This window comes from Pagrus pagrus (genome assembly GCF_965226575.1).
Source record: "Pagrus pagrus genome assembly, chromosome: 12".
Classification (NCBI taxonomy): Eukaryota; Metazoa; Chordata; class Actinopteri; order Spariformes; family Sparidae; genus Pagrus; species Pagrus pagrus.
Window position 1 is genome coordinate 7,117,687 of NC_140196.1, and position 15,511 is coordinate 7,133,197.

Below are 15,511 nucleotides of genomic sequence, written 5' to 3' on the forward strand. Positions count from 1 at the left end.
GGCTGCGCGTGAACACCGATTGGCTGCACGAGCTCATGTTCACACTTGAAAGAAATGCTGCCGAGCGCGTGTAAGATTTCAAAATAAGATGTTTTATGAATGTAAATCAAGACAGCTGACAGTTTGATTTACGACTGTGGGTTTACTTTCATTTTTACAGCAGTTGTTTTGTCAAAATCGGCTCTCATATGGTGAATATTTGAATCTCAAGCACCTTTTATCTTCCTTAAAACTGCACATAAGTATAATTTTAATTAAAATATGTTTAAAATTTGTTTTAAAGTAGTTTATAATACAGATCCTATCAGCCATATTTTATTTTTATGGCAAATTATTGTTATATTAATCAAAATAAATAGGAAAAAAATAGACAGACAGACAGACAGACAGACAGATTACTCTGGCGTAGTTACATGTAGTGTAGTTACTGTCCCTCTGCGGCAGGACTCTGCAGGCTGGCTGCTCACTGAAGAGTAAAAACCCAGCAGGATCATCACAGTCCCTGGTGTAGCCTACTTTACCTGCCTGACGTGTGTGAGTCACCTCACTGCAGATTGAGCTGGAACATCTCGAGGTTCAAACGCCAAACTTCTTGTCTTTCATTCAGGATACTGAGGTTTGAATAATTAGTAACAAACACCAAATCATCCCTCTTTCAACCCACCACCTGCTGCTTTGATTCTTCCTCTTTGTTTCTCCGTCACTCAGAGAGAAACACTCACTCTTCCTCTTTTTTTTTGAAAGCTGAAAACAACCTCTCTGACAGCAGGATGTAACTGGTTATGATCTGAAACACAAGGCCTTGGATGACCTTTGATGATCCTAATCTCCCCTGAGGTCCTGATGGCCTCCGAGTTGGACATACGTCATAGTCTTCAGATTACTCAGTTGTTCCTTGGAGGTCGGCTAGTGACACTTTACTTATGAAACAATTAAGAACAAGATTACCTAACCCCTGTAGAAACACACTTGGAGAGAACTTTGATTTTATCGTCGTTTCATTTAATATCCAGTGGAGTCGACAGCCAGTACAACAAGTGTTACTATCTGATCGACCCGTTTTATTTCTTCCACTGTTTGTCATTTCTGCTTATCAGATCCGAGGTGAGCCTTGTTTTAATATGCAGTGGCATCAAGTCACACCGCAGCACACGGAGCATCTGCACGCCTCGACACTCATCGTCTCGTCCCACTCTTTTCATGTTTCATGTAGCTGCAGTTGATCAAATATTAAAGGATCAGTTCACCCAAAATGAAGTTTCGTAATCCACAAAACATCTGTGGAGCTTCATCAAATCATTGTTTCAGCATTCACAGCTGAAGTAGATGGGGAAGAAGATTTGGGAGAAAAAAAACAACCCCAAAAACCCCAAAACAAAACAAAGCAAAAAAACAACAACATGAAATGGCTCCGTAGAGCTTGTCTGGTATAATCCAAGTCTCCTCTGACGCGTGATGAAGCTCATGCACCCACTTCAGATGGGGTGCACGCCAACGCTTTGAGCTCAGATAATACGGTGAAGATTTCTGCTTTAAAAAGGTCGAAAATAACGTGTTTTTTCAAATCAATTGGGATTATGGGGCTTCCAGAGACTTGGATTACGCTGTCTGTTTATTTTTTGTTGTTGTTGTTGTTTTTTTGTGGACTACAAAACTTCACCTGACTTTCCGTCGGCATGTGGCGAGTCGACGATGACTGAATTGTTATTTTTTTGGTGAACTTATCCTTTGAAGGCTTATGAAATAAGAATAATCAAGTCATTCTGCTTTTGAATTTTTATTTATAAAAAGTGGTAGATGTGTTGAAGCACAGTGAAGATGAGAAAACAAAAATTAAACATTCAGTTTTGTGACATAATGTAAAATGCCAATTCAATTAATGGCATCTATACCGTACTTTATTGCAGGAATAACTTTGCGAATGACTAAACTCAGTAGTTTATTTTAAAATACTGAGCACTGTCAGAACAGAAATATGTATAACAAATGTCTTTACTGAATAAAACATAAATAAAGCCAAAACAAATCAAGTCCTACCAGTTATTTGATAATATATCAAACGGTAATCAACAATAATGGCGAGCAACAAATTTATCTGTGTACAATGAAAAACAGCATTAAATAAATAAGTTGTTTAAATACAGATTTATACTGCCATCGTCTGGAAGAAGCTAGCACAACAGAAAATGAGATTAAAACCCATCAGTGTGAAAAATGCTTCTGTGGAAAAGGTTAAAATGTGAGTTTCATCGTGAAACAACGTGTGCAAACAGGTAACAGTCGGTGGTTTTCTCATTATTACTTGTTTCTTGACTCCACACAGTGTGCACAGCACATCGACATACACTGCAGTGAGGGTGAAACTGTAGAAATTTAAAGGGGAGTGCAGTCAGGCAGCAAATTGTGTCCAAAAATGATCCAAGTACTGATGCATCACAGACTTGCCACACCATCAACACATTAATAAATACGATTCAGTGTCAAGCAAGCAGCTGGTTCGGGCTGTGTTACATCTAATATAGGGTTAAAGTGTCTTCCATCTCTTGAATGCTCACATCTGTTCCTCTTCAGTGAATTCACCACATATGCAGCTGTCCACTCGACCTCGTACATATCAAACATACCACGACACCACATTAAGATCATTACAGATAAATAGTGAACTGTATATCCAAATGTATCCCTCCTGATATCACAACTGGCCAAACAGATATTGAGTTCATGCACAACAATACACTGAGTCTGTTGTGACGCTAATTCAATCTTAAAAGCGAAGAGTACTCCCTCTTTACTTCATCCGAAAAACCTCCACGACGGTCTTGCACAATCGAGTTAAGAGATTATCTTAACGAAGGCGACGAATTGCTTGAATTTAAAAAAGGTTCCCTCTGGAGTTTTTGACCTTTGGTAGCACAATGGACCCAGTTTCTACCGGTGGTTTGTAACCTTGTAACAGGCGATAGTATCATGAGCTTCCTCGAAACTTGGGTAACTACATCAGGACTTGGGAACGCTTCATCAACAAAGACAGTTTGTTTGCAAATGATTGCAATCTGGTTTTACTTACGTTTTACCCAACTTTTTACTTTCACGAGGAAGTAACTCGACAAGTTACACAGGATGCGTTTTGGTGAGTAACACCGAGTGTAAACAAAACTTTTGTTTGTTTACAGGAAAACTCCACAGGGACGCTGTGTTGGAAACGTTTGACATCTTAGGAAATCTGCTCATTTGCTTTCTTGCTGTGAGTTAGAAGACAAGCTAGATACCACGCTTAGGACGTCCAGCAGATAGCAGACTTAGCTTACCAAATATTATGATAACCACATACCTCTATATGTGTTGTTTTTTCAATATTCTCACACATTACATATGTTTAAGTTTTTTGTTTTTTACCTCGTTTTCTGTACTGCTTGTGCTCTTCTATCATCTCGTTCTTAATTTCTCTCATTTGTGTGTGTCACCATAGCATGTTTGATTGTTTACGCTCTCTCAGTGCATGTCTGTATTGTATTTTTATGTTTGGGACCCTCGAAAAACTAGAGACACATCCATGTGCTTCTACCAGTGATTCCTAAATAAACATAAACATGAACTTAGGTTAGCACAAAGGGGACAGAGGTAGCCTGTGCCCGTCCAAACATAACAGAGTCCACCTACCAGTGCTATTAAAGTGTTTCTCTTCATTTCCTGTCTTTTTGCTAAGCTAAGCTAACTGGCTGCTTTATAAATCGCGCAGATATTAATGTGGTATCAATCCTCTCATATAAGCATATTTCCAAGAATAAACGATTACAATTACTCCAGTGTGTCGGTGTAATAAAACATGTGCCCATTATGCTCTCCAGAAAGTTTCAATTACTTAAAAATCCAGTCCTGATGCCCCAGTGCCCCAAATAAATGAAGGAATGGACCGGATGGAAGCCTGCCAGATGACACAGTGCACTTTCTGATTTCATTATCACGCCTCCTCTTCCTCTTATCCCGTCATCAGCTGCATCTCCTTTTTTTTCCTATTCACATTTTCATGTTATTTTCCCTGCAATCGCTCTCCTGCGTCTCCTTTTCCCTGTCAGGGCGGGATTTTGTTCTCAGAGCAGGCTGGCCAGGCTCGTAGCGGGTCCATTCTGAGGCTGAAACTGCACAGGAGGGAGGCCGTCGGTCCACTGGAACACAACACACCACACATTACTTTATAGTACCTTACAAAATCCAGGCTCACTGTTTGTAGGTTGACGTGTTGGTGCTGTGCTTACGCTGATGAGGTTGTGCTCAGGGAGGCTGCAGGCCGCGATGTGGTCCTGCAGGAGCTGCTGGGAAAAGTTCTGGTGCATCTGAGCGGCCTCGTGGGCGTCCACGGGGTTCCCACAAGCCTTGTTCAGATCTGATGGGAAAAGATCAGTGTGACAATCAGATCCATGACTTTGTTGACGGGTTTGTTGTCTGACCCAGTCGTCCATAATTACAGAGTTTTTATGTGAATGAAACCCCAAAGTTTTCAATATTAAACAGATAAAAGAGACATTATGAAATATTCACATGAATAAACTAAATCAAATATGTGAAGGAACCAGCATTTTAAAGAATACATTATTATAATATAATTTTAAATGTTGTTAAATGCAATTTATTACACATTTTCTTGTAAGCTCAAAAACAGCAACCACATTTAGCCAGTTAGCTTCTGTTAGCTAAGGCAGCATCAATGTCAAAGAAAGTCCAGACAAACATCTTTTATTTATTTATCTCTACAAGGCTGCAGATGCTGCCTGTGTAGCTCAGTAGCTCGGCTGGCTTGTGAGCTTAAATTATTACTCAGCATCAGCGTGAAGAGCCAGCGGTGGCAATGTTTGCTTGCAACCACAGAAAGACTGTTTTTATAATCTTCACAGAGTTGTGTATCATCTCTGCGCAGAGATTCCTGGCTGAAATGTGATTTAATATGTGGTAGAGGTAACTCTGAACTATCCAGCTCACATTGGCTGCTGCCAAGCTAGGTAGGTAGGCAGCGTACGCAGCTAAGAGGTGTTGGTTTCTCTGGTTCTGTACCGTGTATATTGACAGTGCAGGATGTTTAGTTGATTCACAATGACTTTGATGTTGTTGTTGCTCAAGCTAACAGCTGCTAACTGGACAAGTCTGGTAGCATTTGTTAAGTTTGCTAGCTTTAAATGCGGGGGACATGCAATTGGCTGGAAAGTGAGAGAAAGGTGACAACATCACTGACTTTAAACAAAGTGCGTCCCAAAAAAGTGCCATGAAATCAAATCGTATGTGAAAAACTGGTATCACGAAATAAAAAAAGGCTTCTAAAAATAAGAAATGTCTATTATTACATAAAAACAAACTCTTATAATGCTGATATTATAAAAACCAAAATATTCATAATAATGGGTTTAATTAAAAAAAATGTTTCATTCATACCTTTGAGATCTGATGTGGTCGTTGATCATAATGTTTTTAGTGACCCTCTGACATTTCATCTAGTACCAACATCAGACCAAAGTCTCTGATCACTGATCAAATCAAAATAAAAAAGGGGGAGACTGCTTTGATTTAATTTAATTTAATTAATTTACTGAGCACGTTTATACTTTATATTCTATGTTGAAGCCTTCTAGTTCAGGACACTATGAGCTGTTCTTTTGCGCCCCCATCAGGCCAAAATATAAACCTGTCGTCTGCTTCTACACTATTAGGAAATAAGGAAACTATTAGGAAATATTTCCTGTAACCTCAAATGAACATAAAATCAAACATGAACCTCACTGTGAGTTTAGGCTGAGTGACCGCTGTACCTTTGAGAAGGGCAGAGGACCACAGCTGCACAGACATGTCTGGGATCTTGCTGGCCAGCTGCATGGCAGGAACCACCATGTTGTTACTTTCCTGGAAAATGGAAACAGACAGTTAGTCAAGATTACAGCTGCAGCTCATAGATACAGGTTCTGCAGTGTGTGGTCTAATGCAGGGGCTATGTGGCAATATGTAGACTCACCCTGTGGTTGCCCAGGACAAAGAAGATGTGGCCCAGTAGGACTAGCGAGCAGGCCGTCAGCCTGTTCAGGTCCTCAGCATTAGACATCTTCAGGGTCTCCCTTAGAAATCTTCTGTTGATGTAAGTTTACGTGATAAGCTTGAGATCAGCACTGAATGTCAATTTTAAAGCACACGTATTCAATTTAAAAGTCAGGTGTTCTTACTTGGCCTCATTGTAACGTCCCTGGAAGAAAGACAGGAGCCCTCTGATGTAAAACGCTGCAGCTCGTAGGCAATGAGAGCTGAAAAAGTTATATTATTTTGAAATTCAACAAAAAAAACATGTAACAAATGTATATGATGTGACAACGCATCTGTAGCTACCTGACAGGAAAGTTATGATCTGGATTAATCCTCTCTAGAAGGCTGTACAGCTGTTGATTCAAACATAAGTTAGAACCAAGCTGAAGATAAATGTACATTTGTAAATGTTTAAATGAAGGAGGAAGGAGCCGCTTCCTCACCTCTTGATGTCTGTTGCCTTCCCGGATGTAGACGCTGGCCAGGTTGGTCACAATAAATGTCCACAGCTCCTGGTGTGTTGTCATCTAATAGCAGAAAAAAAAAAATATTATAATACATATTCAAATATGTGGACGAACCCAGGAGATCTGAGAGAGTTCATACTCCAAAGGCACAATGTGATCTAAAGGCTGTCAGACTTTGTCAGGATAATCATTGAGTGTCCGGGGCTCTAGTCAGTGCGATGTGTCCTGCGCTGCTGGCACTGTCGGAGGCTTTTTTGGCTGATTCAGCGTGCAGAGACAGCGGCAGCTCGTCAGTGAAAGAAGTCACTCTGATTGGCAGTTCAGGTAAGTGGTCAGTGCAGAAAAGAGAAACGGAAAAAGAAAGGGAACTGCCCTGAATAACAGGCCTTGAGTGTGGTTGTGTAATTGCTGTTTGGTACTATGTTTTTTTAATGGTGTGTTGTTGTACGTGATGTTTTTGTACACTGTTGTATGTACCGTCTGTCTGACGGGTACGGTGCTGTGAAAAGGAATCGCCCCATGGGATCATAAAGTCTAAGTTTAAGCCTCTTGAGTTTGTTGCTGCACTTTCCATGATTTCACCCACTTAGTGCAGTTTCTCCTTATTTTTCCTCCTCTGCCAACATTTGATCTGCCAGCTGAAGTCTTTGCGGTGTGTTCAAGTGCAGCTTTTTTTTGCCCTGGCAGAGGCGACATGACACGACTCAACAGTTGACCTTTGTCGCAGCTAGTTTTTTAGACGTCAGCGTTAACAACTTACCTGTAGAGCAGCAGTAAACTGAGCCTCAGCGTTATCCATGCAGTTCACCGAGATACAGTAGAGGCCCTGACACAGAAGAAAAAGAAACAGATGTGAACGGTTCATATTATCTGAGACAGATGCATCTTGCAAACAGTGAGCAGTTCAACAGCTACTTTTCTATCTGCAACTGAGGCCCAAAACCAACACGTGCTGGTTGAGCTGCACACATTATTGTTATACTGGATATTTCACTGGACTCCATCATCATTCATGTCATGCTTCAATAACGATGTGCTTCTTTTGCTTGCAGACTTACCAGTAGTGTGTGAAGCTGAGCAGCGTGACTTGTAAACAGTCTGGGAGACTGCTGGCAAAGCTGACAAACCTGAGAAATCTGAACACAGAGAGCACTCATCACAATCTTAAACTACCATCAAACAGCTCAAACAACCTCCTGGTGTTACAGAGTCTGTGCTGCTACAGCAGATGGCGCACCTCTTGTAAAGCCGTGGCCTTGTGTCCGGTGACCAGCCGGCACATGATGATATGCTCCAGCAGGATGACTTGGAACGTGGACAGGATGGGACTGTTGTCCAGCACTTTGAACACATATGGGTGGATCAGAGTTGGTTCAACGTCACCGTCATCAAGGGGGGATATAAGCAGTGTGAGCGTATTCCAGCAAACTTACTCTTCAGCTTCTCCAGCTGCATGAGAGCTTTGTCTGTGTACTTCTGGGCCTTCTCCAAGTAGCCCGCCTGCATCGAGTGCATCACCGTCACCTTTTGTACAAAAAAACATGTTATGTTGCAGCTGCATTATAAAGGATACGCTCTTTCAGAATGCATGATTATGCTTTTAATGTCCATCATCCATTTTGATTGTTTTGGCGGGAGATCCCGAGTTTCGGAGATATCACCTGTAGAGACGTCTGCCTTCTCTTGAATATAATGAAGAGTAGTTCAGTAGAAAGAAAATAGTTCCTACATAAAACTGCTCACAACACAGTCTGTGGATCATCTTGAGTAACCGGGTCATGACCCCACGAGCTGAGTTCCTTCTAGTTTCATTATATTCAAGAGAAGGCAGACAAAACTCTAAAACTCAGCAACTCCCAACAAAACTACAGGTAAGAGGAAAATTATGTATCTTTAAGGAACATCATGTGTCTGTTTCTGTGTGACAACGTCATACCAGGTACACAAGCACACACATGTGCTCTTTGGGCAGCCAGTGGAAGAGAGCTGCTGGATTAGTGGGAAGGATCTCGTCATCCTGGAGAGTGGAGATGGTCTGGATACACTGCTGCAGCTGCTTCAGGCACGGCTTCACACTCTTTACCTGGACCCAGCATAGAGATGAAGACTATTTGTTATTTCTTGTCAAAAAGTGTGGAAAAATATCCAATGTTTTTACTTTAACACGCAGCTCTTGATGCAGTGTGTGGTGAGACATACTGACACAGCTGTACCTGCCCAGCATCCAGGTAGTGTGTGACCTGCAGCACCAGGAAGAAAACCCTGAGGGACTCCTTCTGAATGGGGTTTCCCTGCCAGTTTTCTACGATGGTCCCACACAGCGACAGCAGAGGGTGCACCTCGCTCAGCTTCCGCTCCATTAGCAGCAGCTGCAGAGCCGCAGATGCACATTCAGTTTACAGAGATGCATGGTGAGAAAGCAACAGAAATATGATACATAAAGTGCCTTTAATTAGCAGAGAATGATTTCAGCTTACCATTCCTTTACTTAGCAAAAACAAAGCTCTGCAGGAAACAAAGAAAACACACTTAATGTTTGATAATGAGCATTGAAGTGTAACCTCTCAGTGTGTTAAAACATAAATCTGATCAGTCTACCTTGTGTACTCTGAGCCCATGACTCTCGCATACTCTGCTCCGACTCCGAGCAGATCACAGGCAGATACCAAGTCCTTCTCTAATGCATGCAGTTGCTAAGAGAGAGAAACATCCCACACATAAATTAAACAGGCTTCAAATTAATTCACCAAATATCTGTAAGTTTGGAAAAAACATAATACTGTCTTACTGCCAGCTGAAAAAGCAGTCTGCAGTGCCAGTAGGGAGTTTGCTGGGAAATCTGGATGGCCTTCCGCAGCACTGGTTTCGCAGAGTCCACCAAGGTCTAGAAAGTAGAAAACAGGTGAGTCAAACACACAAGCTGCAATATGAATCGTGCATGCATTAAAACACAGTCGTGCTAAAGCTCCCTAACTGCAACTGACTGGATGCACCCACCTGTTGACAGTAGAACTCTGACAGAATACTCGCTGCTTCAAACTTCACATCTTCAAATTGAGAGATCTGATACAAATCATTAAGAAACTGTCACTACCACATCATCAGCTGGGTTAGTGCCAACATAAATCCACCACCTTATTATAAAACATGCTGAGGGAACACACCTTGTATCAGTTTGCACACAAAAAGGATACTTGCTGTGATATAAACCACTGGGGAGCAAATAAGAGAGGTAAATATTAGTGTCAGCATCACATAGAGCATGATTTTTTTAATTGGAGCAACTAATTAAAAAGCACCACACACTGGTGGACATGCTTACTATCAGGTGCCACAGCCAGGTATCTCACCGCTTTCTCCAGGTGAGTCTGGGCCAGCTCGCTATTCTTCGTGTGTCGGTACAGCACCGAGCCCAGCTGCAGGTGAGTCCGGGCCTCGACCCTGGGAGGCGGCTTGAACTGAAACACCGCCTGCAGACAGTGCACGCACAGGCGGATCTTGGGAGGACTCGACGTGCGGAAGTGTTCTGCAAAGCCCAGCAGGGCCAGGTACCACGGCTCCGGGGCGTCTGTGCTCGCTGCCATCTTCAGTCGTCCGAAGACAAAACACCTGCAAAATATACCAATTTACCGACGGACAGACGTCCATCCAGCCTCTCCTGTGTTTTCTACCTGAATCATATGCATGGATAACAACTTCCGGTATTATTTTTTTTTTCAAAATAAAACAACATCAGTAGCAGTAAGGCGATTATACAACAAGCTTTCGTGCAATTACGTGACACAACTGTAGAATAATTATTCTAAAACACATTTCTCGATATATATCTACTGGACGAGAGGGTTTAATAGGGGAACATTATACTTTACAAAAACGCCTCTTTTATTTTGAAGGGAACGTCATAAACATAAAAACTTTCACTAAGAAGTGCCCGTTAATGTCTAACGTAACGGCTTTTCACGTCACGCTTCCCTCTTCTTGATACGAAACATAACCAGCGACTCAATTTGTTATTTTTTCTCCCCCTGCTGATGAATAAAGTCGTTGTCAGGTGAGGCGGTTCTTGTAGTGGAACTAATGTTTTGCCGTCATGTCCCGACCGAGAGTATATCTGAGTGGGAACTTTTGCGGAAGTTGCTATTCACGTACGTTGTTACGCACGATTCACGCCCCGCGCTCGTTTCCAGCGCTGCATGTCGTGAACGCAGACGAGTACGGAAAGTGCGTAAACCGACAGAAGCTGTCGGTTCATTCATAACAGTTGAGCAGGTTGTCTGTTACAAGGCGGTGGTTAACAGTTAAGTGATATATTTATGACGATATATATTTATTTACATTACAAACGACTTGTTTAATGATACATTTGTGAATCAGCGTAGTTATATTTGTCAACAAGAGCAGACACGTAACATATTTTAGCTAACAAAAGCTATTGCTAGCTATCTTTGGTAAGGCTGTGATGATTCTCATCTTTTGACCCATTATCTCACTTTCAGGCTGGAAACATGGCGAAGCGGAGGATCACACAGGAGACCTTTGACGCTGCTGTCAGGGAGAACATGGAGGAGTTTGAGATGGACCCTGACGAGGCTTTGAGGGAGGCTGTGGAGCAGTTTGAGTCTCAAGGTAACACAGCTACAAAGGACAATGGCTGGAAGTAGATTAATATACACGTGTTGTTTTTGACTGTTGATGGTGAGCTTGTATGTCGACTCTATGGAGATGAAGCCAAAACAGTTCATAATAACATAATATGTATGTTTTATAAATACTCAGAGAGAAACACAATTACACAAGTGAGCCAGATCAAATGCAGAGGATCAATATGTCTGTGTATGATGTAGTTTTAATTTAAAAGGAAGGAAATCACTGATGGCCAAACTTAAGATGCTTCCATCAATAAAACCGTCTACATTATTTATCATGGTCTCTTGTGACACATCTCGCTGGAGCCTTGAAGCCTGATGACTAATTTCCATATTGGCGTTTTACTCTCTTATCTCAAAATGAGAATATCCATTTCCTGAACACTTAAATTCAATCAATCAAAATGCTTTCAGTGGCTGTACAGACTGCCACACATAAACATCTCTCTACATTAATGTGGAGTTTAGTATATAAGTATAGAATAGAAACTTTCCATCTCCTACATCCCCAAATAAACAGGAGGCTTGAATAATGGTCCACTAACCCACACACACAGTTATGCAGCAGTTGAACTAAAGCTTTTCTAAAGGCGAAAGATTCTCCTTGGATAGACAGTTGATGTTTTAACATCTGGATTTTGGTCATCCCCTTCAAAGTGTACATTTATGACGAAGAGCGCACACTCATACACAGCTGCCTGGCTGTCACCTAACATAGTTTTGCATGCTTACTGTACACTCTCCAGCTGTCAGCTTCACTTGTATAAATCACGTTTATCTTCAATTATCTCTGTTTTGTACTGTGTCAAAGCATTAACCCTAGCCTTATGTGTGGATGCAGGTGTTGACCTCAGTTGTATAGTAAAAGCTGTACCGGCTGTAGCATCTGATGAAAAACAAGAAGAGCAAACACATGAGGTCATACAGGTGAGTGTTGTTCCATGAGCTGGGTCTGCTTTCTACAAAACTATCCAAATCTCACTCTGAATGTGTCTTTTTTTTAACTTGCAGGCTTTGGAATCCCTCCGAATTGCAAAAGACTCTGCCGGTGTTACAGAAGTGACGGCAGACATGAAACGCTTCACTGAGCATTGCTCACTTGGATTTGCTCAGAGGTACCTGGCTGCCCAAAAAGATGCCTACCCCGTCATCCTCTCTTACTGCAAAAAGAGTGTGGAGGAGCAGGATGCTGTGTTGACCACCCTGTCCGCTCTGGCTGCACTGACGGATGGACAGCCGGACTTGTTGGACGCAGAAGGCCAGCAGTTCCTTCTGGATGTCTTTAAGAAGTACCAGGCAGATTCCTCTGTGACGCGTGTAGCCATTCGTGCTGTACGTCACTGCTGTTTGAAACATGAACAAAACAGGCAGGATCTGGTAAAAGGTGGCCTCCTGCCTCTGATGACTGGTGCCATTACACAACACAGTGGATGTGCTGAGCTGGTCAAGGAGGCCTCTGCAGCTCTCAGATTCATGACCTTTGACGATGATGTCCGAGTTACATTTGGACACGCTCATGAACACGCCAAGATGATTGTTCTGGAGCACAATGGACTGAAGGTTTTGATTGGGGCTGCGAAAGGTGAGGCCAGATGATCACTTGTTTATGTCAGTGTTCAGCACAATGGCTTCTGCTACTTTGGTGTTTTTCTAAATCAGATGAATGTAATTCCTTTATTTCTTGTATTCCTCCCTCACAGCCCACTTTAATAATACTTCTGTTCTGAGTGAGCTTTGTGCAACCTTGTCCCGGCTGGCTGTAAGGAACGAGTTCTGTCAAGACATCTGTGATCTGGGAGGACTGAAACTAATGATGACGCTGCTGGCAGACAGCTACGAGTCAGCGGTAGCCAACTTAAAAACATGGGATTGTGACACAAACTGATTTAAGATTCCACTTCAAGGTTTTTTCTTGCTCACTGAACTGGTTTTCTCATTGCAGGAGTTGGTTCGGCAGGTCCTCAGTGCAATACGAGCCGTAGCAGGAAACGATGATGTGAAAGATGCCGTTGTTAATGCTGGGGGAGTCCAGCTCATTGTCATTGCAATGAATAGACACATGAGCAACTCTGCCGTGAGTTAAATGTCGTACCTGCACGATAACTGACTGTGACTTGGTGTAGCCTCACATTTACCATTGATTTAGTATAGAAATGTTATTATACATCCTTTTTTGTTGGATACAATCAGTTTGAGTAATTAATAAATTCTGCAGATGTTCTAAGATTACGTTCATGTTCTGCTGTAGGTGTGTGAGCAGGGCTGTGCATGCCTCTCTGTCCTCGCTCTACGTAAGCCCAACAACTGCAAAGTCATCATGGAGAACGGAGGTGCCTTGGCAGCTATTCAGAGTATGAAGGCACATACTGATGCGGTCAATGTGCAGGTAATATGAGGTCATTAATAATTCATGTGCTCACTAGAAAAACAAAACAGGCCCAGTGACAGTCTGCTGACTCTCTTTGTCCCCATTTTCTTTCTTTGTAAACAGAAACAGGCGTGTATGCTGTTGAGAAACCTGGTTTCACGTGCGAATAACTACAGCCAACCAATCCTGGAGATGGGAGCAGAGGCCTTGATAGCCCAGGCGCTAAGGACCCATCGAGACTGTAGTGACGTGGGTAAAGCGGCACTCAGAGATCTGGGATGCCAGGTGGAGCTCAAAGAGCTGTGGACCGGCAAACATGGCAGCCTCACCAACTGAACGTAGAGGAGAACATCCCTGTACACCTTCACAATGAGGTTCCCTTAAGTGCAGTTTTAGGCAAAATGAAATATTAGGATGTTGGTTAACATAGCCAAGACTTCAAGCAGATGCACCTACCCAGCTATACACATTTGTAAAAAAGTAGTTGATGTAGAAAAGGCTTGTGAGCAAATCACAAAGCCCACAAAACACCTTTGAGAGGTTGATTATGTTTTTAAGTCCTTCTGCCTTTGACAGCTACAAAAGGGTACATAGTTCTGTTGTAAATGTTTTCCTCTCTTTTAATGTTTACTTTGCAATATTTCTGATGCTTAATTTTATATCTGTGCTACGTTTATGTTCATGAGATGTCAGACGTAAATCTCTGTGTTTTGTGCCAGGGGTAAATATGAATGTATTTGCTGCCACGCAAATACTTTAATGGAATCAGTCACAATCTCCTCACCCCCATGCGGATGGAAAGTCAGGTGAAGTCTTGTAGTCCACAAAACATTTCTGGAGCTTCAGAGCAAAAGAGTGTTGCAGCATTCTCTTAAATAACTGAGTTCGATGGGGACTTGTTTTAAAACGTAAAAAAACTGCAGAAAAAAAGCAACATTAAATGGCTCCATATAGCTTGTACAGCATAATCCAAGTCATCTGGAAGCACTGAGATCTCACATTGATATGAAAAGACGGTATTTACAACCTTGGCGCATGGTCGAGCTCGAGCGCCCACTTCAGAGTGGTGCGCTAAAAAAACAGCCCAAAAAGAAAAAAGAAGATAGAATAGGTCCATACAGCTCATCCGGTGTAATCCAAGTCTCCGAAAGCCCCAAGATCCCAAACTGACTTGAAAAGAGGTTATTTACAACCTGTTTAAAGCTGAAATTTTTACTGCAGCTGCTAAAAGTGTTAGCATGCGCTCTGTCTGAAGTGGGTACATGAGCTCAGTCGTGCACTGAGGTTGTAAATAACATCTTTTCAAATCCATTGGGATTTTGGGGCCTCTGGAGACTTGGATTATGCCAGATGAGCTGTATGGAGCCATCTTAGTTTTTTTTTTACAGCTGTTTTTTTTAAATTTTAAAACAAGTCTCGATCTACCCCAGTTGTTTAGGAAAATGCTGCAAGGCTGTTCTTCTGTGCAGCTGCAGATATGTTTTGTGGACTACGAAAATTCAGCTGACTCTCCATTGGCATGGGAGTGATTAGATAATGACGAACTGTTCCTTTATCTGCACTAGTGTGTGCAGTTTCCTTTCCCACGTTGGCAGAACAAAACGCTATGCATTGACTGCCTTATATTTTAACTGGAGCTAAATAATTCCTTTTTGTTCTTGTTTTTTTTGTATTTTAGTTTGTATATACATTTAGTTTGTATGACTGTGTAAACTGAACTTTCTGTATGTAGACCGACCACTGACGACATCACAGTGCACAACTCTGCACGATTATGATAAAACATTTCGGGTGCCTCACCTTTATCTTGCTGTGTGGTTGTGTGTAAATGTCATCATACACTCACACTACATATCTAGTACATGAATCAGAATCAGAATCTTTATTGGCCAAGTACGTGTACACAAACAAGGAATTTGACACCCTTTAAGTTTGCTCTCAAGGTACAGGAAATAGTTTTTAAACTTAAA

General features: G+C 42.0%; 2 protein-coding genes across 4 annotated transcripts; one reads left to right on the top strand and one right to left on the bottom strand.

Annotated features, from left to right (window-relative positions):
• Nucleotides 1–1,758: 1,758 nt before the first annotated feature.
• On the bottom strand, nucleotides 1,759–10,190 carry mau2 (MAU2 sister chromatid cohesion factor). 2 transcript variants are annotated; one of them, XM_084368509.1, is made up of 19 exons: nucleotides 9,878–10,190; nucleotides 9,722–9,739; nucleotides 9,525–9,590; nucleotides 9,316–9,411; nucleotides 9,126–9,220; nucleotides 9,005–9,032; nucleotides 8,741–8,896; nucleotides 8,464–8,610; nucleotides 7,961–8,051; nucleotides 7,765–7,868; nucleotides 7,586–7,663; nucleotides 7,288–7,353; nucleotides 6,504–6,587; nucleotides 6,364–6,413; nucleotides 6,204–6,281; nucleotides 5,999–6,107; nucleotides 5,799–5,889; nucleotides 4,257–4,384; nucleotides 1,759–4,166 (listed from the first exon to the last, which is right to left on the bottom strand). In XM_084368509.1, the coding sequence occupies exons 1-19, from the start codon at nucleotides 10,109–10,111 to the stop codon at nucleotides 4,092–4,094; spliced, it is 1,794 nt and encodes a 597-aa protein (XP_084224635.1). In that variant the 5' UTR covers nucleotides 10,112–10,190; the 3' UTR covers nucleotides 1,759–4,091. The 2 variants fall into 2 exon arrangements, with proteins under 2 accessions (XP_084224635.1, XP_084224634.1); XM_084368508.1 differs by having other exon boundaries at nucleotides 5,999–6,110.
• A 326-nt stretch (nucleotides 10,191–10,516) lies between these two features.
• armc6 (armadillo repeat containing 6) lies at nucleotides 10,517–15,346 on the top strand. 2 transcript variants are annotated; one of them, XM_084368553.1, is made up of 8 exons: nucleotides 10,517–10,578; nucleotides 11,024–11,153; nucleotides 12,015–12,100; nucleotides 12,185–12,755; nucleotides 12,874–13,019; nucleotides 13,116–13,247; nucleotides 13,422–13,559; nucleotides 13,665–15,346. In XM_084368553.1, exons 2-8 carry the CDS (start codon nucleotides 11,033–11,035, stop codon nucleotides 13,875–13,877), a joined length of 1,407 nt encoding a protein of 468 aa, XP_084224679.1. In that variant the 5' UTR covers nucleotides 10,517–10,578; nucleotides 11,024–11,032; the 3' UTR covers nucleotides 13,878–15,346. The 2 variants fall into 2 exon arrangements, with proteins under 2 accessions (XP_084224679.1, XP_084224678.1); XM_084368552.1 differs by lacking the exon at nucleotides 10,517–10,578 and adding an exon at nucleotides 10,729–10,824.
• The last annotated feature ends 165 nt before the right edge of the window (nucleotides 15,347–15,511 follow it).

What these genes read in the sequence shown, in the direction of transcription:
- mau2 (XM_084368508.1), bottom strand. Translation starts at nt 10,111, where the DNA reads ATGGCAGCGAGCACAGACGCCCCGGAGCCGTGGTACCTGGCCCTGCTG. An exon ending in GACTGCTTTTTCAGCTGGCA is followed by an intron (nt 9,221 to 9,315) that starts GTAAGACAGTAT and finishes TCTCTCTCTTAG; the next exon opens with CAACTGCATGCATTAGAGAA. An exon ending in GATCATAACTTTCCTGTCAG is followed by an intron (nt 6,282 to 6,363) that starts GTAGCTACAGAT and finishes TAACTTTTTCAG; the next exon opens with CTCTCATTGCCTACGAGCTG.
- armc6 (XM_084368553.1), top strand. Translation starts at nt 11,033, where the DNA reads ATGGCGAAGCGGAGGATCACACAGGAGACCTTTGACGCTGCTGTCAGG. An exon ending in AAACACATGAGGTCATACAG is followed by an intron (nt 12,101 to 12,184) that starts GTGAGTGTTGTT and finishes TTTAACTTGCAG; the next exon opens with GCTTTGGAATCCCTCCGAAT. An exon ending in CTGATGCGGTCAATGTGCAG is followed by an intron (nt 13,560 to 13,664) that starts GTAATATGAGGT and finishes CTTTGTAAACAG; the next exon opens with AAACAGGCGTGTATGCTGTT.